The following is a 21,313-nucleotide window of genomic DNA, read 5'->3' as shown; positions in this document are numbered from 1 at the left end:
TCAGGTGTGATCCTTGGTTGTCTTTCTGCAGTATCTGGTGGATATTTCTGCTCTGTATTTAGGTGTTCAGTAGATGTTTGTGTAAGGCTTATAAAATTAGCTGTTTGTGGATGTGTTTGAAAAGATTGTCCTTCCAAAGGCCACTCAGAAGTTTCACATGGTGATGTAGTTGATGGGAATTAAACAAGGTTTAATTCAGTGTCTCTGAGCTAGCACTTGGCTGAAATTTACTCACTTCCTAAAAGAAATGAGACCTTTTAAATACTGGAAGGCTGCTATAATGTCTCTCCAGAACCTTCCCTTCTCCAGGATGAGCAACCCCAGCTCTCTCAGCTTTTCTTTGTAGGAGAGGTGTTTCAGCCCTCTGGTCATCTTTGTGCCCTCCTCTGGACCCACTCTGGACAGGTCCATGTCTTGTTGAGGACCCCAGACCTGGACACAGCACTCCAGGTGGGGTCTCACAAAAGTGGAGCAGAGGGGCAGAATCATCTCCCTTGCACTGCTGGCCACACTCCTGCATTTGCCTTTCTGGGCTGCAAATCCACACTGTTGGCTTGTGTCCAGCCTCTCATCCCAGAACCCTAAAGTCCTTCGACTTATTTCAGCTCTTTCTGCATCTGAGATTCTAGTGTTCATTGAGGTTTATGCAGAGGGGTTTTTTTGATTGTGAGTAATGAAAATGTAGCAGTGACTCAAAAATCCAGGAGATGACAAATTAAGCAAAACTGTATCAATTTTTCTTCTTCTATTCTAGTTCTGAGCTGCAAAGGCAGTATGTCTAATAAGTAACTTTAATTTCTGAGTGCTAACTTTAGGTGTATGGGATTTGGGGCATAATTTAATGTTCCTCTCCTTATAATAGCAATTATAATTAATTTCAGTCTTGAAATATCTTATTACTAGTAGCAATAAAATGGGATATATCTTACTGATGAATTGTCATTAATATGCCTGAAACTTCATCTACTGGTTTTAGTCATATTAGAGCAGACAGTGTAATATGTAACTTAATGTTCTTAATTTAGGTGGAAGAAGGAAGCAAAAATATTCGCTTGGGCTCACTAATTGGTCTGCTGGTAGAGGAAGGACAGGACTGGAAGCAAGTTGAAATACCAGCTGATGCTGGTGCTCCACCTCCTGGGGCTCCACCTGCACCTGCCCCAGCTCCTGCAGCTCCTTCAGTTTCAGCCCCTCCTAAACTGCAGCATCAACCTGGGAAATTGCAGTAAGTTTCTATGTTTGTTATGAAAGAGAACTCTTCATTAGATCAATAGAACTAAACCAAGAAATACTTTTTGTCCCTTTTTACCTAGTAGTAGCTGTTAGTTTGAGAATGTTTCAGTATGAGTGAGGTGATAAACCTTGCAGGCCTAGACTGTTCCTTTCTCATAAACCCAGTAAGTCAATTCAAACAACATAATGTTATTAGAATGAAATGTGCTTTTATTCTGTCCTGCAATTAAATTATGAAGGATTCTAAGCTTACAGTTGAGAAGAAATTGTGCTAATACAGGATGGACAATAGTACTTATGCATCAGATGCTAGGTGTAACTATGACTTCTTTTCTATTTATTTGAGAAGAAAAAATAAACAAAGAAATGACACACTCCAAAGTCCTTCCAAGCTCTTGCATTTTTGATATTAGAAAAAAATTATTCCAATGTTTCCATAGCAGTGGAGTGCAAAAAGCTTGAAACAGTCAATTTATGTGCTCTTTGTTAGTTTGCTTTTGATCTGTTGGTATTCTAAGCATTGCAAACATCTTGGAGCTGTGGTCAGCTCCAGAGTGTTATTCAGGTAACAATAATCCACAGTCACTTTGTGGCCCAGGATGTATCGTGTTTGGAGGTATTACTCCTTATTTGTGCTTATTTTTTTTACCCCCAAACCTCATTACATTTTCTGTCTGATCATTTTTGTCATGCAAGTGGAAGACATTTGAGGTCATTGCCCAGGCATTACCTGTAGTAGGAGGATGATCCACAAAAGGATCCTTGAAAGGATTATGTCTTTCATTTTTGTACCAAAGAACATCAGAAGTGCTGTTTCACTGCAGCTGTTAGAGATGTATCAGCATGTTTGGAACCAAATGATCATTTATGACATGGGGGTGTTTTGGCAAGGGGTTAATGGACCCTTCTTAAAATTCAATGTGATGTAAATATAGTCTCCTTTGGGAAATAATGAATAGGAGATTTTGTGGTAAGGCTTGAAACCAAGTATTTATTCTTTTATGAGTGTGTAGTTGCTTTGTATCTAGGAATTCTAAAACATTTTCTCTAGATGTTGGCTTTTCTCTTCATTTCAGAAAGCAAATCATATTAAGATGCACTGGGTAGTCAAGTACCAATGTACTGTGCTTTGTAGTTGACCAGAGAGAAATGTAGTTTCTCATGATGTACATTAATGAAATAAGTTAATCTTAACTATTTAAATAATTTTTTTTTTCCCCCTCATTTCTTCAGGGTTCGCTTAAGTCCTGCAGCTCGCTACATTCTGGAGACACACGGACTAGATCCAAGCAATCTTACACCTACTGGGCCTCGAGGAATCTTCACTAAAGAGTATGTATATAATTTGGTAAACCTACAACTTTGGATACTAGAGAAACCTCCATTAGATTTGTTTATTAAAAAAGCTATGTCTTTGTTCCATTTTTTGCTATGGATGGGTTTAGTTAAATTTGAAAAATCTGTTGAAAAGATAGGGAGAGTGGTTTAGGAAGTATTTGAAGAAGCCCTTAATTAGAAAAAAACCCAAAACAAATATTTGTATTTTTTAAGTCCCATCTTACTGCTGTCACATTTCCTGCAGCTCAGCCTAATGGTGGCTATTGCCTCCTAAGCACCACTATTAGCTACCACTGTGGATCTCTAGAATTTTGCTTCCCAAGATGCATACAGAGCCGAAATAAAATATCAGAGACCTGTTTTCTTCAACTCCTTTTCTTCAGGGAGTTCAAATATTTTGCTTTTTTTGCTGCAGTTCTGTTCTGAAACCTGTCAGGATTTCATTTTTTTCCTATTTTTATTAGGCTGGGAGGAGCAATGAAGTGTAATGATAAATTTCAGAATTCTGTTTTTCTCCCATTCTTCTTTTTTCTCTCTGATTTAAAAAATGGTTTTTTCAAAGCTGTGGTTTGTTATGATCTAGTGGTTTTTTATACCTTTTTGAGTATTCCAATGTAATGATTGGCGCTCAAACCTTTTAGTGAGAAAGTTGAGCGCAAAAAATGTGGTAGATGCAGTGCATTTAGCCTTGAAATGATGCATTCTCTCCACACAAGTATGTGTGTTATTGGTAGTGAGGATTTTGGCAGAAAATAAATATTTTTGTTCTCAGTAAAATGATTCCTTTTGGCAAATTCCTTCATTCACTTACACAGACTTTGCTGGCTGCTATTATTTTAATTCCATTCAAAGACAAACAGGACCAGGTCAGTGTAACTTGGAACTGGAGCCAGAAAAGTGGCAGACAGTTTTTTGAAGCTTTTTTTTTTTTTTCTTGTGACCTTTGGCTGAGTTGAGATGTAATAAGGAGTTGAATAGATGGAATGTGCTATGTAACAGCAAATCATCAAGGGAGAGTTCTTTCTTAATTATGTAAGTGTAATGGTAATTTCTGATGTGTAACGAGGCTATGGCAGGTGGAAACCCTCTAGGACTTTGAGCTAAGGAATTAACATTTCCTAGTTGTCATGGAGATCTAGCAAAGATTTTTCTGTAGTTATAAGAATTATTTAGCAAAATAATTTACTTTTAAAACTGGTTTGTTTTTTTCATACAAAAGATTTGACTATGAAATGTCAATTTAAGATTAAGAATGTCTGGGGCTTTTTAACCATTCTTTTGAAATGGGGTTAATCTTTCAGATGTCTACACAGACTGTTATATTCAGTTTGAAATGAAATATGCAGATTTTTATAGAGAGCTGCTGCAGATATTCAGGGAAGAATTTCCTTTGCTGCACTCACCAGATTACAAGAAAAAAAGATAGCGAGTTACGTAAGCAAGCAAGAATCTTTCCCCCAACTCCTGTCTTTGAATTCAGTTCACTGTAGAACTTGCAACAGCAATTGGAACTTCCACTCTACTGGCATTCTCTTTCATGACCCTCTCCCTTGTAGGCCAACACTTTATTTTATTTATCTGTATACTTTCATTTATTTGTATTCCTCTTATGTGTCTGTTCAAGGTTGAATTACTATTGTCTTTTTCCTGCCTTTATTGTTGTTGGTTTTTGTGTGTGAGGGGCAGGAGTTATTTATTTGTTATTTCTAAGTAATACTCTCTTAGATAACTTAATATAATTTTCTTCAAAAATGTCCAAGAAAATTGGTATGCCACTACAAACTAACTCTCTAATTTGGTCAAAGATTGTAGCATGTTTTCATCAGCTCAGACACTGTTTGGGAGGGCTATATTAAAATTGATTGTTTCAGCTACTACTGCCCTTTCCCGTTCTGTTTCATAGTGGTCTAGGGATTTACAAATGCAGCCATGAAAAGACTGGTTGCTGAGAATCATGTTTTTCTGAGGCTGTGTTGCTCCCAGCTGTTTTTAAGTTAGTGTGTCTTGGGATCTCTGAGCTGCTCAGGCATTTTCAGCTTGCAGAAAGGGCACAGCACACACATGGAGTGCTGTTGTTCTGGAGATGAAATGCAGTGCATGTATTGAGTATGAACTGACCTTGAGATCCCTGCTGTGTGCAATTTGTGAGCTGCCATGTAAGAGAAGTAAGTTCCTTCTATAATGACTGCCAAGTGAAAACCTTTGACAAATTTTTGGTAGCTTCTAATATGTTAACCAAAAAGTTTGCATTATGTCATGTAGTTACTTAAATTGTAATGGTAGGGAATGATTTTCATTCTATCAAAACTATTTTTTCCCCCGGTACAGCAGCTATGTCAAATACTAAACACTTAATTTTAAAACAAATTTTGACTAGGATGTTAATTTGGGAAAACAAGTAACAACTTTTAATTAGAAAAAGTTTTATCTTGAGCTCATTCACTTTTTTCTTTTCAATGTCATTTGTTGACGTATGTGTTGAAGGTAAGAATAAATTAAAGCAAGTCAACAGTGGTAAAAGACATTATGTAGAGCTTTTCAATTTTCAATTCTTGTTTCTGAAGTGCTACTTTTTAGGAAGAACTAAAAATGCATAATGTCCTGAGATTTTGTTCTTTCTATAAAAATTTAGTAACAAACTTGACTGTCTCTGAAGCAGTAATCTACTGAAATTAGATAGCTTTGTCTAGTATTTATGGCTTGTGTTTCAAAACCTTGGTAGGGTTGTAAAGACTCTTATTTTAATTTTTATTTAATTTCCTCTGCCAATTTGTGGAGTTGAACTTCAGTGTACGTGCTGTGTCTTTGTGAAGTGATAGAGATTTATCTAGGGTATGTGATACAGGCTTTTGTTGGCAGATCTGGAGAATAAAGAGAGGAGATCTACAACTGACTTGCCTTGCAGTTAGCAGTGGTGGTGGAAATGTGATTAGTTCTGTTCAGCTTCGTAGGTGCTTGTGGCTTTTTGCATGCAGTGCATCTGGAGCAGACACAGTGTTGTGGTTTAGAGATGGGAGTCTCTCCTGTCTGTCATACTGTGCCCACAATGGGAAAATTTTGTGGTGGTAGCTGTATCAGTAAAAGATCCCTGGGGAATGCTTTGGCTTTGTTTCTCCAGTGTGGTGTTAGGAAGTATGGGCCTGTATAACATCTGTACCTGACTCTGCAAATTTATGTCAGAAAGGTGCAGAGAAATGAGTGATAAATGTATTACTTTATTTTCACTCAGCACTAAGTAATTGCATTAAATTCAGATTATTGCAAACATAACAGATGAAACAGCTTTTACTTGAGGCTTTATAGCCTGAATAAATGCACTCTTTTATTCAGAAGAATTGTTAGTGCAATTCAAAAATCACTTTGCATGCTTACAGTTAGTGATGATGATTGTTATGCTGCTCTGAGACAAATATTTTCTGTTACTGCATATTCAGGCCCTCTATCCATGGAAATTAATGCGGATTTACTAAAAAGATATGACAAAGGCAACACAAAATTAATATCATGTAATAATAATCGCCTACTTAATGTTTGGTTTGACAACAGAAATTTGAATGTACAGAAAAGGCTAATTAAATAGAATAAGCGATGGAATAGTAATACTTGGGTAGTTGTTAAACAGTTTCTTTGTTGTCAATATTTCACTGTGTTTAATTGCCAGGGATGCTCTGAAACTTCTGCAAGAGAAGCAGAAAGGTAAACCCAGCGAATTGAAACCTGTGGTTTCTCCAGCTCCTGCTGCAGTGCCTTCTCCTCCACAAGCAACACCCATGACTTCTTATCCAAGGCCAGCAATTCCACCAGTTTCCACACCAGGACAGCCTGCTGCAGTGGTAACACTTCTGCTAAGATTTCAGCTTTGCTATAGCTGGATAGTGCAATAGCTGCTTCAGTAACTCTGAGATTTTGAGATCTGGAGAGAGGAAGGAAACTAGGATGTCAAGTTCAGTGATGTGCATTTTTTAGTATGTTTCAGTGATTTTAAGACAATGTAATTGAAACTGAGAAATCCTTAAAATGATGGTCTGCATGCTATTTTGTGTAGCTTGCAAATTGAAGTGATGAAAAAATTCTGTTGCAGGCCTTGGAGAAACTAGAATGATGATTTATTTTTACTGTACTTGATTTGTTTGCTTTCCTGCAAGATGTAAGTGTCCATTAATGAGTTGTCAAGAGTTGAGGAAGGAAAAGGCTTCTTAGTTGCCTTGGAGAGTAATTGTGCAATTAAATAAGTTTCTATGTTAAATTGAAATGTTGAAAATACCAGAAAAAACTTTTTTTAAAGAATAAATGCCCTTGCTGAAATATACAGTTGTAGAAATTGAAAAGCTTTTGCAAAAAATCTTTTCTGGCTCTAGAACTAAATTTGATGTATCTTTTTAGACTGAAGTTTTCAATGTAGCTGCAATTAATAATATTCAGAAAATGCTGCTTTCTTTTTTTTGCACTGTACAAGGAGCCAAGCAAAGAACTCCAAAGCTCAGACTTAGATCATTACAGAATGAAATATTTCTCTGATTGCCCCATATTGCAATTTGTATGTTGAGTACTATTGTCTCATGTACTAAGGATTCTATGAATCCTTATATGCTCAAGGGATATGTGCTAAAGATTAAGTATAAAAAGGAATGTTTTACAGAATAATTTATCTTCTTGCTTTCTGTAGTCACTAATATTTTAAGAGATTTCGTGCAAGTTGACCACCTTCTAGGAAGAAGTTGGCCATTGAAAGGTTATTGGATGTATCTGAAGGAGAGAGAATAATAGCAGAAAAGATGCAGTAAAGCCTGTCTTAAGGAACTACACAGGGAATTGAAAAAGCAGTAGTTTACTGAGGAAATGTTCTTTTATCATTTAAATGGAGCAAAACATAATCTGAGCAATATGCTAAGCCTGGAAGATGGAATTGGGCTTTTATACTCTGGCTGAAAAGAAATGCCTCGATATTTAGATTTTTTTTTTTTTTTAACAGGGTTAATTCTATACTGTAAAATGGAAATATTCTGTAAAACCTATTTAATAGGAATAGACTGGAACACTCATTGGTCTTTGTCATATTAATTGAATGTTGGAATGTATCAGTTTTTGATAGCTAGGGGATGGTGGACATGGGCAGGAGTCACTGATGATAATGCATAAATGCTGGAGTACTTTCAGCTGGGGGAAGTGTGTTTGCTGTCCTCACATTAATACACAGCATATGATTTCTTTCAGGGCACATTCACAGAAATCCCAGCTAGCAACATCCGAAGAGTTATTGCTAAGAGATTAACAGAGTCTAAAACCACCATACCTCATGCGTATGCTGCTGCTGACTGTGTCATTGATGCTGTTTTGAAATTAAGAAAAGAATTGGCCAAAGGTTAGTAATCTGATTTAGTTTAACAAGTGGTAATACTAATATGCTGATGCTAATGTGTAGTGTGTCCTGTTTACATAAACTTCCCCAGAAGGTGTAGATTTTGTATAGGTAGACCACTATACATTCAAATAATTTTTTTTCAGTGTTCTGTATGTTGGACTCAAGCTGTAGTTCCTGGAAATTATTGAATTGGACACCTTGTCAGGATACAGGAAGACAGAGGCGTTACTTTGGCAACTAATACATCACTCTGAAGTCTTATCTTCCACAATGATCAGGCTGCGTAAGCAAGTAGTGATGCTTTGTTTGGTGTTGGAGACATGCACCTCCTAGGCTGGTACTAAGTCTGTGACTTGGATAAAAAAATCTGAAGGCCTTTTTATTTTATAGAGTGAAGAAACAACAGTGTTTCTTCTCCTACTATATTTTTTTAAGACCACAGATTAGTTCTAAAGACTGAAGACAATCATGGGAGAATATAACTGTCTGCACAAGATAAAAGCATATGAACAATTTCTGTGGATTTTTTTTTTTAGTGTTTTTCCATTAGTTCTTTCTGGTACCATTTGTGTGGTTTATTCTCTATAGTTCAGCTTTGAGATGTTTCTCCGCATTACCTAATTATCACAATAATGAAAAATGAATAATTTTAGGCTTTACGATTGCTGTCATGGCTTGAAAGCTTATAGGTTCAAATGGTAGCTTTCCTAAGCCATGTCAGCTCTGAATTCAGAATAACACAGCATAATAATTTTAATTTACATTTTTATTGCTGTACTGATTGAGAAACTGAGGCAAACTGTTCTGTACTAGTGACTAGCCCATGCTTGTTTGTCTGTTTGTGTGGCCTAAAATTAAATTTGACCAGTAGATGCAGATTTTCTAGATGATGATACAGGAACTGCTTCTCCTTCCACTGGAGTTTTGAGTGACTAATTTTTAATGCAACCCTACCCAGGTCATTTTTTACCTGTTATTTTTCCTAGTGGTATCTTATTCACAAGTGGATGTCAAAGACATTTCCTGATGCTGATTCCTTTTAACAGCAGCTGTTCATAAGGAATGAACCAAAAAATGATCTTAGGAATACTCACTTGAAATTTTTCACACCTCTTGTGTTGTCGATTCTTAATGAATATTTCCCTTAAATGCAGAGGTGGGAAAGCCATATGTCTTTGCATTGAAATTGAATTGCAGAGCTTGTCCTGGTAGATTTTTGTTTCCTCTAATGGAATTTGCAGCATTTTCTACTACTATAAACTTCAGTGATGCAGGGTAAAATATTATCAGACGTGGATCATATAACTGAAGTCCTGCTCTGCTACTGGACAGTGACATTTTTGCCAGGGGTTAAGAATGTAGTATGTAAACAGAAACCAGTGTATATTTGATGACCAAGGTACAGGTTTGTCTGATGTGAAATTCTGTCTGTGCAGCATAGTAATTGCAAGTTCCATTATGTTCTGTTGGAATGCTGTCTCTTCTTACACATAGATTAGTAATCATGGCAAATGTTGCAGGCCAGTTACATGGTAAGTGGATACTTGGTTCACTCTTTTAAATTTGTGATGGCTTAAGAATTTTTCACTTGATATAGTTATTTATAAATTATTTTCCCTTGCAAAAATATTTCTAAAGGTATTTGTGTTACATGCCATAAACCAGATTTGAAAATTAAGCAGTTTTGCTGCTTGATCAGTTTTGCTGACAGTAGTGTTGGTGGTGGAAGGGTAATGTAGTTTTTTTAATTGTGATAATGGTGAGTTTAATATTGTGTAAATGTCATGCATTTCAGGGTAATTTTATGGCCTAATCTGCTTTGTATCTATTATCCCTGCTTCTGTTGCCACTTCTGATATTAGTTACCAGTTTCAGTCTCCTGAAACTCTCCTGAGTATCTCTGCATGAGCTTTTTTTCTTGATGGAGATGCTTTTTATCCCAAAGGGGAAAAACGTTTTCTTGCTTTTGTTATTGGAGTTTGAAGATAAGTGACTTTCTGTTAATGCTTCAAAGAAATAAATCTGCCGAATAATTGGAATCTTATCACAAAATGCTGATAAAGCAAATCTTACAAACAATGACTATTATCCTTTTTTTAAAAATTCTTCTGTTTCCTTTTGCAGATGACATTAAAGTATCTGTAAATGATTTTATTATCAAGGCAACAGCAGTTACTCTGAAGGTAAGAAAATAATTGACTTTAAAAATATATTTTAATAGTAAACTGCCAAGGAGACAAGAAAAGTATTTTGTGAGTCTGTGTGGAGATATGAATGGCATCACAGTAAAGCTGGTAATTCTGTATTGCTTATTGTCAGGTTTTCTGAGGTTTCCAGGTAAAATCTTTTCAGGAAAAGATGTGGACAGCTGCTTTAAAAAAAGAAAACCCACTTCCACCTCTGCCTCTCCCCCCCTGAAACTGGGTGGTGCAAATACATCTTCAAGTTTAAATACAAAGCAATTTCATTGACTCTTTTCTAGGCATTTTTCAGAGAATATTTTGTTGCTATTTTATTTCTGAACAATGAAAAATGTGTTGTTCTTGCTTTAATGAGCTGACTGCAGCTAGTTTGACAGATTATTTGGCGAACACCTCAAGGTACTGCTTGTATTGGTTCTTGAACATGCTAAATTTCTCCTTCACTTAGGTTCTGTGTTGCAGCTTGGTCTTGCCATTTGACAAACCAGAGTTTTGTAAATGTGCCAGTGGTCTCACCAGGTGACAGCCCAGTAGAGCCATTCTTCTTTCTGGAACAAAGAGGAAAAAAGGATGGAGGGAGGAAAACTTCCAGGCTTATCTCCTCAAGTGGTTAGGTTTCATAACAATAGCTGCTATAGCAGCTGTCCTTTAAAAATAAATATTTCATAGTTGAAGTGACTAATTGTGTCCCTACCATCTCTTTTGAATACCTTTATATAGAGTTATATTTGCACAGCACCCACTTGAGGGCACCTTACAACTGTGCAAACTGTGGGACTTCTTGAAGCTTGCAAAGAATACTACATACTTTTTTATTTTGTTCTCTCTTTTCTTCTATTTTTTTTTAAACGCTGTACATTCCGTTGAATAATAGGACCTCAGAGTACCATCATACCACTCCTTCCTAGGGGTGTAGTTACTTTAGATAGATAGTAGAATCACTTCTCATAGTGTGTCCCTCCCATACTTTTTTCTGGAATACCCTGTTCATTTCATTGAACTAAAAAAAATTAAATTAAATTATCAGTAAACATCTCAATTTTAATTTAGTCCACCCACAAAAAAAGTCTGAACATCTGAATAACAGTGTACCTGTAGCTTATTTTATTTGTTGAGAATCATGCTTGAGACACCAGTGAAAAACAACAGGCAAGTATAGTAGGATGTCCTTTTCCATGCTTTAAAATTCAGCATCCTCTGATTTATTTATGGGAGAAGTTGCACTCCTTTGAAGCTTTACATGCTGACCATCATAAGGTGGGATCAGTGAAGAAATTTATAGTAATTTGGGGTTTTCCCTGGCAAAACCAAACAAACTTCTGTCTATTCTGCCATTTTTAGTTTCTGGTACATACATTCCATGCTTTTTTGACGAAGTAAATATAAATAAAATCAGTGCAAGCTAATTTGCTTGGTAGATGCCTGTGTGTAGCTTTGTGTCTTAAAGGAAGTTCCTTTTTCTTAACAACTGATTGCACTGATATTCTTCTAACAGCTGTCTTTTTTTTTTATCGCTGCCTGTGTGTGTTGTAGCAAATGCCAGATGTGAATGTAACGTGGGATGGGGAAGCCTGCAGGCGGCTGCAGTCCATTGACATCTCCATTGCCGTGGCAACAGACCGCGGGCTCATTACGCCTATCATAAAAGATGCTGCTGCCAAGGGAATAAAGGAAATTGCTGCCTCTGCAAAGGTGGGTCTGAAATGTGCAGCAGGCTGAGGAATAGAGCAGCTGTATGGTTTTCTGTAGCAGAAAATGTAGTGTGACCCAGATACACATCAGTAATAACAAAGGTAGTGGATCCAAAGCAGTTTCAGCATTACTTACACTTCAAAGTTCTTACTGATTTTGCAACTCTGTTCATTTTTAATCAACAATATCATGTTATTTAGTCGAATGGTGGCTAGAATGCTTTTGCAATTTAATATAATTGTATTTCTTTAACCCTCAAGAGAAGGCTACTTAATGCTAATTCCATTAGTATTTCCAGTCTTGGGATTTGAGATTTTGGGTTTTTTGTTTTCCCATAAAATTTCTTGTGTCTGCTTTTCTTGCTGTCTTTGCAGTTGTATTGTGGAACATATTTCTGTCTGCATTTTTTTTCAATATGCAGATCAGTTAAGGATGTAACATTAAAATCCTCAGACTAATGAGCAGTATTTTGCATAGACCAGGTGCCAGTCAGAGTGATATGTGGCAGTTGTTGCCAGATAAAGGAGTGGTTTTTGGCAGGCAAAAGTAGAATGATGAAATGTCCCAACACAGGCCTTTTTTTTTTTTTTTATCATTTAACGAGTGCTAATCAAAGACCTGTAGTATTTGAGGAATGCAATGGAAGCAGACCCTAGGGCATGAAACTCTCCCCAAACTAGACACCACTGCACTTTGTAAATTCTTGCCTTTTGTGTAAAACTACAGAAATCATAATAGCCTGTGTTGACAGAGGGGAATGACCAAGAAGTTATAGCAGAGAAAGATGGGTCATATCACAAAACATTCATAAATGTTTTTTTTTTCCAGTTCATATTGCTGGTTTTATGCTGAATGTGTTTTGAAAACAATTCCTTACACTAGTAGCCAGTTTAGGAGGAAGGTCAGCTGAGATTGTTGTGGGGTTAGTGATGGAATGACAGGAGGAAAATCATTGTCAGTGTTGTGTTTTTGTTATCATCCCCAATACCTGTAATAGTTTGTGGTATGACAAACCTCTCTTACCACAAATTAATGCAGTCCCCATGGTGGAAATGCTGTTTGTGTTATGTTCAGTGAGGCCATGGTTGTGAGCCTTCCCCTTGCCTTTCAAGTGGAATGTGTGTGACATAGGTGTCCACATCAACATCACTTTGCTTTGCAACTTCTCTGAATTGCTGAAATAAATGTATACCTGACATACACAAGGGGGAGGCACACACTGGAACTGCAGCTGCTTCTCTCAGTCTTCCTGTAGTTTGGCAGGCACTTTCTTTGTGTAATTGCTTATATATCCCCTACTGCTGCATGTTAGTTTTGACTGCTTTCCAGGTCATGTGCATCCTATTTTCACCATGTTTTCATCATTCAAGTAATGCAATTGCACAAATACATCACGCTTATATTGACCCTGTTGTGCGAATGCTGTTCCCATGGCTATTGTCTTCACTAATTATTCAGAGATGAGAAAAAGCCTAAAATAAAGCTCAGTGTGTCCTTGTAACTTTGACGTGCCTATTACGAATTTTAAGTTTTGTACAATTCTGCGATCTTGTCTTGGAACATAATATGACTTCTTGGGCTGTATTTGAATATTTCTTCTGCTGAATTTTAAAGAAATGTCTCACAAATGGAATGGAGATCACAGAAGGGGTGATCTTAAAGGCACCCTTGTAAAGGTAGTTGAATGTTTAGCTGGGAGAAATACATTCATTCAATCTGGTAGAAAGTTCTGAAATTATGCATGTCAGTTTCTTTAAACAAATATTATGTTGGGAATACTGTGAATTTCTCATCAGTATTTTGCTAGATAATGTAAAACCACCAAGGAGACCTGTGGTTCCATTGTAAAAACTAGAACAATATTTGTGAAGTGAGAGAACAGCTTTAATTGAACAGCCAGTATTGGTGGGAAAATGAGGTTTTGTGTCCTAGTCCCTTTGCCAAATCATTGCAGATAGAACAATACCGTTGCTGAGGTGCTCCCCTAAATCCAAAAGCGACTTTTGCTCACTTAATGTCTGTATGGTACTTAAAATGTCTTACTGAAATAGCAAGAATTAGTCTATTTCAACCCACTAACTTCTTTCTTTGCCTGTTTCCTTCTTTCATTTTCTTTAGGCTCTAGCAAAGAAGGCCAGAGATGGAAAACTGTTACCAGAAGAGTACCAGGGAGGATCTTTTAGGTAAAACTCTAGCAGCATTCAGTACATGCAGCATGGGTTCAGGACTGTTTTGTCCTCAGCTATTCCACTGTCATTTAATGCTTTGAATTTAAAATCTTGCTCTGTTTAGGCTCAAACTCCATGTGATGATTCTGAGGGTCAAACCTAGACTGAGTGTCTTGTATCAGGGGAAACAATTACCTTGGTACAGGTTGATTTCATCTCTGCTTGGCACTGGTGAAGCCACACCTTGAATCCCGTGTTCATTTTGGGTTCCACAGAAAAGACACTGAGGTGCTGGAGTATGTCCAGAGAAGAGCAGTGGAGCTGGTGAAGGGTCTGGAACACAAGTCTTGTGAGGAACAGCTGAGAGAGCTGGGATTGTTTAGTCTGGAGAAAAGGAGGCTCAGGCGGACCATATCACTCTTCACTCTTTCTGCCTGAAAGGAGTGTAGTTGTACTGAGGTGTGGGTTGGTCTCTTCTACCACGTAGTAATAGGACAAAAGGAAATGGCCTTAAGTTGCATCAGGGGAAGTTTGGATTGGATATTGAAAAAATTCTTCATTAAATGAATTGTCAAGCATTGCAACAGGTTTTCCAGAGAAGAGGTTGAGTCACCATCCCTGGAAGTGTTCAAAAAGCAGGTGGATGTGACACTTGGGGGTGTGGTGCAGTGGAGAACATGGCAGTGGTGCTGTTTGATGGTTGGACTGTACCGTTTAATCGTTTTTCCACTCTGCCAGCAGAGCTGGGCCAGCTTTCTCCATAGACAACTTGTCACTGAAGAGTCCAAGCCTTTCCCAATATACTACTTCACAGGTGACACAGACAGAAATGTTTTCATGTGACATGGACAGAAATGTTTTCAAGTGCCTGAGTGATACCTAGATGCCCAAATTTTATCGCTTAGTGGGTATCAGCTGCCATTGTAACTTGCAGTTGTGAAGTTCAGTCTAAAAGGTATTTGGCTTGGAATAGGGACAGGCAAAATATATTTAAAGACATTGCTTTGCTGGCTTACTTTCTGGCTTCAGTGTGTGCAGTGCAAGAATATATTGTTGTGAAGAAAGAGGACTTTCAAAAAGGTGCATTATTTTTAATAGCAAAAATTCCAAACCCTTGGGAATCTGGATGTGCTCAACTGAAAACAATTGAGATCTATTTTTAACTTAATGGGTTTTTCCTTGGAGGGATTTTAACTCATAGTAATTATTGAATAGAGATTATTTCTTGTAGGGAATATGTAATTTCTGATGTTACTGAAACTCTTTTCTGTTTTATTCAGTATCTCCAATCTGGGCATGTTTGGCATCAGTGGTTTCACAGCAGTCATAAACCCTCCTCAGGCCTGCATCCTCGCTGTGGGCCGAGCAAGACCAGAGCTCAAGATTGTGGAAGATGAAGAAGGGAATGAGAAACTTGAACAGCATCAACTCATGACAGTGACTCTTTCGAGTGATGGTCGAGTGGTGGATGATGAACTGGCTTCAAAGTTTCTGGAGACCTTGAAAGCCAATATAGAGAATCCAATGCGACTGGCCTTAAATTAAACTCAGTGAAGATTGCTTCCTGTTCTGACTATATAGATAACTATTATGTACTTAAGGTTGTTTTTCTGTATAGAGGAGTAAATAGCTGAAGACGGACAGTTAAAAATATTTAATTTATGAATTAATGTGAAACCCTCATGATTTTAGTCTTCTATAATAGCCAGGTTTTGTACTGTAAAGCTAAAAGACTTTAAAGTTAACACACCATGTTTCTTTAAACACGTAGTATCAATGGTACATGCTTGCATGGGAAATTCAATTTCATCTGTAAAAAAATTCAATAAAACTTTATGAAATATAAAAGGGAATAATAGAATAATTTTGGTTGAAAGGGACCTTTAAAGGTCATCTAGTCCAGCTTCTCCTTCAATGAGCAGGGATGTCTTCTGATCCTCACCCACCCTGACCTTGAATGTTTCTAGAGATAAGGAATCTTCTGCCTCTTTGGGCATCCTGTTCTGTCTTTTACCACCCTCACTTTAAAAATCTACTTTATATTTAGTTTGAATCTACCTGCTTTCAATTTAAAACTGTCACCCCTTCTCTTATTGCAACAGGCTCTGCTAAAAAGTTTGTTCCAATCAATCTTAAAAGCTTCCTTTAAGTATTGAAAAAATAAAACTTAATTGTGTAAGCAGAGTTCTCATAGAGGTCCCAGTATGAAAGGTCAAATTTTGCACACTGAATAGTTGCTGCTTAATGCTGTTCTTTGCATGGATGGAATGTAGATGTAAGTAGAAAGTGTTTCATCATCATTGTATATTGAAACATAACTTGGAGGCTGAAGTGCAGCAGCCTGAACTTTAAATTAACAGAATTTATCAACAGATTGGTATCTTTCTTACATATAAATATGGAACCACATATTGCATGTAAATGTATGGAATAACTGTGTTTACAGGACCTCTTGAGAATATAAATTTTCAATAGAATTATGGGAGTTTGTCTTATTCTGGTTTGTGCAACTGCTTTTTCCTAATGCTTTGTAGGAATTAATTGTGGCAGCAGCTCAACAAGTAAGCAGCTACTTGCAAGACAAACTTTACTTAACACTGAGGTGAGCGTTTTTGCTAAATGAGTTTTCTTTTTTAGCTTCTTCTGATATCATAAATTTCACAAACTACTAGTTTGACTGTTGGGAGAGATTTTGGATTACCAGATAGGGTTTGCTGTGCAGGAATGGATGTAGCCATTCTTTGTTTCCAAGAGTTTCTTACTGATAAACCATATTAAAAATTGGTTCGTGAGAATTAATTTGCAATTTGAAAAGATTGGCTTCCAATTTTTCCAAAGCTGTTTGTCAGCCTTTTATTACTGTGGAAAAGAGACCAATTTCTATATTGACCTTAATGTTTAAGAAGCTCTCATTATTTGCTGCATCTGATCTGCCCAGGAGGTTTTTCAGGCCAATTATAAATCTGATTTCCTGCTTTTCAGTAGTGCTCGTGTTGCTACAGTGGTGCTGTGTGTTCCCCAGCATCCCTAAGAGGTGCTCCTGCAGGCGAGGGCTGCATGGCTGCTCTGTCTGTGCCGCTGCAGTCCTGCATGTGCTGCCATCCTTTCTTGCGAGCCGCTGCTTTTCCTGCACCCTCGGAGCCACTGGAAGGCGCTGTTGCATGTAAGGATGGGATGGATGGGATGGGATGTGTGTCCCCTCTCACCCGTGTGGGTGCTCACAGCCCTTGTGCTGTCCCAGCAGGCAAGGCAGCTTCTCCAGGTGCAGTAAACCTTTGAAGCTTTGGAACTGGGTAAGGCTAATACAAGCTTGAATTGCAGTTCCTTTACACCTCCCTGCTCTGCTGGCTTTGTTATTTGAAGCAGATATAATTTGTAAAGTCATCAGCTTGTGAAGGAAATGTGTGAAATTTAGACATGTAATAGCAATCAGATCTCCTTAATTCAGAGTAAATGTACTCTTTGGCAACATCTACCACTTCAGCAGAAGTGAGGCAACAAATAGCTGCCCATACAGATTAAATATTCAGTATCTTCTTGATGATTTGGGATAGGAACAATGGGTAAATGGCCAGAAAGTGAATAATTGGTAATGGGTATGCGTGCTTTTGCTTTCCTCAAAGTAAAATTTTCACAGATGAAAAATCTAGGTTTCTGTGTTTTATTCTTTCAAATATCTTCTGACAGCCTATTCTTCACATTCAAGAAATTCAATGAAGACATCTACTTTCTTAAATAATTTTTTTTTTAAATGGAGTATACTAATACATGCTGGAAATGTGAGCCTTTAGGATACTTACTATCTTTGTATCATTTCCCACTGCAGGAGGCATGGTTAAAAAAAAAAAAAAAGGTAGCTATTTTGGACTTTGTGATTGTTGGCAAATCTTGAATTGTGTGTCATGCTTTAATCCTTAATTGCAATGTCAGAATATTGGACTTCTGGGTATTTTTATTTTCCTGCAATCTACTCCTTATGAAATAAAATTTCTGTAATTTATCTTCTTGCTTGATGCTGGATACAGTTGGCCCTTTTGGCTGCCAGGGCATACTGCTGACTCATATGTTTTATTCTGTTTGTCTCTAAATGTTGAAGGCATAGAAAGCAGATTCCTCTAAGCCAGTATAGCAGTTACATTCATAATGGATTAAACAGGAAAAAACAAGATAAACTGAAAGTGTCTTTCAGCATGTTCTTTAGTTCAGTGTAAGTTTTGAACTTTAAACTTGGGATTTCTTTCTCTGTAGTCATGCTTGAGTGAAGCAGGATGTTCTTGGTAGCCTACTAGAGATGTGTAGAAACATGTCCAAGAAACACAGAAATTTAGGATTTGGGTGAAATGATATGTTGGTTAAACTGGGGTGGAAATCACTGGAAGCTTGACAGACTACTCTGCATGTTTACTTTACAAAATCTGCATCTTTCATCTTTATCAGTGAAAAGCCATCACTGTTTGCTTGAACTCAGTTTGTGCTCCTTTACTTTTACGTCAGTTTTGTTTCAACTTGTAGGTGTCATGGTACATAATGGTTCAGATACAATAACTATACTGTTCTTCCCTTTCTCCATAATAATGGCCCTACCTGTCAAATTAAATATTTGTGTCATTATGAGAAAATAACCAGCTGGCAAATTAACGACATTTCTGTTTGTTCTGTACCTGTACTAAGGAAAATGATTCATGCTATGTTCATGACTGCCACTATTTATCTCCTTAAAAGATAAGAGAACAAGAGAAGATGCCCTTTTATACTTTGAAAGTTTTTCTCGTGGCTTACACCTAGACGGGAAGAAAGGGCACCTGTGAACATTTTTATTTCAGCTCACTGTTGTATGAAGAATGAAGTGAATTGTTAGAGCAGCAGATCTCTCCTGCAGTTTCATGATTTTTGAATTGTCTATGTGATGTGCATTACAGCAGACTTTTCCCTTTACTTTGCAGGGATCTGAGCAATTGAAGGATACTCTCCATTGACCTAGCCATCAATTAATTCCTATTTCAGTTGCCTATTTTAAGAAATAACTGTGTTTTATTTTGCAGCTTTGGTACACTTTTAATTTCTTGTCTGCCAAATAAATTATAAGCTTACATATCCAAGAAGGCTGCTGGCTTGTACAGATGCTTATACTTGCTGTGTCATGTCCCAGTCTGCATTAGCAGCATGCTCTGACTTTCTGGAGGTTTCAGCAACATGCAGTTTCCTCCTCCTTGCCTGAAGACTAGGAACTACCATAGATCCCTTGGCTGATCAGGAAAAGAACTCTTCTTACACTCTTCTGAAGGTGGAAACTTTTGGCTTACAGTGGGAATTTCAGCCCAATATTCTGAGCGCAATGTGTTGCTTGTTCTAGCATGGAGTTCTACAGCACCTTTACTATTCCTTTAAAGTACAAACAATGCATAGATTCAAATGAAAGTAACATTCAAATTCTACCCTCCCTCCCTCAAGAGTATTTAAAGAGAGAACTAATTTGCAGTTATTTTGGAGTCAATTCAGAAGTTAATTGGTTGCACCCAGGGGAATTCATCAGATGTTTTAACACCATGCATTTCCCTGTTGACAAATACAGAGGAATTACAGCTTTTTCAGGTAGGTTTGGAGTCTTTCCTCTGTCCATTCATATTTTGAACCTACTATAACTATCACAGTCTTCAAAGCAGGTGTCTTACTCAAGCTCATAAGACTGACTAGCAATTCTGAGTGACTCCCAGGCTGGAGCAGAAGAAACACTTCTGGATATGTGAAGTTACCTGAAACCATGCTCTAAGGTACCTCCTTGGCTGCTCTCCATATGTATTTGTATGCTCTCTGACAACTGCAGACAGAGGCCACAAACAGAGGGTTGAGGCCCTCTTACTGAAGTGAATAATACTCATAGAAGAGGAGTGATTATTGAAATTCACCTGTCAGGGCTGTCTCAAATATTATTCACATGGCTTAAAGTTTAAGTGTAGTCTGAGCTGAGAGAGGTGCTTTAGCCAGCAGCTGCATTGAAGCAGTTGTAGGAAGACATCTTTAATTTTGAAGACAGTCCCTATTGTGGAGGGTAGAAGAGATGAAAGTCAAAAGGAAGGGGTCTTTTTCACATGTACTTGAACAGCATTCTTTGTGTAGCATTATCTCTATTTTATTCATTATCAAGGAGTGCCTGGATTTCTTTAAGCCATAAAGTATAAGAGATCATCTCTGATTGTGTAATTGTTATAGGCAAACTCTGAAGGAAATAATACTTCAAACCTTTAACATTCCATAATGCATTTAGAAAGGGAATTACTTCTTGGACCTCCTTTTAAAGGAAATTCATAATTCACCTTGTATGTGCAGAGATGGACTGCTAAAGACCATCTACTGCTTTTTCAGCCATGTTAAAGCCTTTCAGATTTCGACTACGGGATGAACAGGGGCAGGCTTCTGAATTCCCCTGCTGAGACTTCAACATTTCTGCTTTAATGTCCGTGTTTCGATGTGTGTGTGTACAGGTACAACACTGGGGGAGGCCTGAGAGAAACCTGCCCTGATTACATTTGAAGAGAGTAATTGCAGCATTGCATTTGTTGCTCAAACAGGAGTGATGAGACAGGTGCAATGATAGCTGGGAGCGAATACTCTTGGCTAAGAGAGATGCCCTGAAGAATCTGTGAAGCAATCTTTGGGTGAGAAAACAGCCTTCTCTTGTACCTACCTCATCACAGTATTTTGGGGCTGTGGAGGGAGGAAGAGTTGTCTTGTGTAAGAATAATTTGCCCAATGCACTTGAAGAGGTTTTAAACTTTTCTTTTTTTGTTAAATAATAAAAAGACAGCTACTTAAGTAAAACCTGCAATTGTTGCAGAGTACTAAACTTGCAGATAAATCTAACAGTTTAGAAAACATGGTATTGAGACTGATTTAGACATAGGCTAAGCTATTATTTTTCTCTGTGCTTTTCCTAAGCGTGAGTCCAGTTTAATTTTTAAGCTGTTTATTGTGGTAATTGTCCTCCTGTGGGTGTGCACTGTATGCAGCTCAGCAGTGTGTGTCTGTGTATACCATTTAAATCGAACTGGTCATGGATGCTAATTGACAATTTACTTTTAATTTCAGAATTGTGGTATCAATGCCACAGGAAATGCCATCTCTAAAATAGCAACAAGCAAAACAAACAAAACCAACCAACCAGCCAAAACTGCCATCCCAAATAGCTATAATGCTCCACTGAGACGATAGTGTGCCTAGCTAGTGGCAGAAAGTGACATTAGGACATGAAAACAACAACTCTGTGGAGAACCCAGTGACAAAAGAACTCTAGATTCTTGTGTACCTAAAGACAGGGAGGG

General features: G+C 37.5%; 1 protein-coding gene across 3 annotated transcripts in view; it reads left to right on the top strand.

Moving 5' to 3' along the window:
* The window catches only part of PDHX (pyruvate dehydrogenase complex component X), a 29,489-nt gene extending 12,631 nt beyond the window's left edge, over positions 1–16,858 (top strand). For all 3 annotated transcript variants that reach the window (XM_033062180.2, XM_033062179.2, XM_033062181.2), the window contains exons 4-11: positions 1,026–1,225; positions 2,467–2,565; positions 6,233–6,404; positions 7,786–7,933; positions 10,058–10,116; positions 11,668–11,826; positions 13,945–14,009; positions 15,275–16,858. In XM_033062180.2, coding sequence (XP_032918071.1) covers positions 1,026–1,225; positions 2,467–2,565; positions 6,233–6,404; positions 7,786–7,933; positions 10,058–10,116; positions 11,668–11,826; positions 13,945–14,009; positions 15,275–15,539 — 1,167 coding nt within the window. In that variant the 3' untranslated portion in view covers positions 15,540–16,858. The remainder of the gene's footprint in view (positions 1–1,025; positions 1,226–2,466; positions 2,566–6,232; positions 6,405–7,785; positions 7,934–10,057; positions 10,117–11,667; positions 11,827–13,944; positions 14,010–15,274) is intronic.
* Positions 16,859–21,313: the final 4,455 nt, after the last annotated feature.

Source organism: Catharus ustulatus, chromosome 6, assembly GCF_009819885.2.
Source record: "Catharus ustulatus isolate bCatUst1 chromosome 6, bCatUst1.pri.v2, whole genome shotgun sequence".
Classification (NCBI taxonomy): domain Eukaryota; kingdom Metazoa; phylum Chordata; class Aves; order Passeriformes; family Turdidae; genus Catharus; species Catharus ustulatus.
Note: the sequence above shows the minus strand (reverse complement) of the source record. Positions and strands in the feature narration are given on the sequence as shown.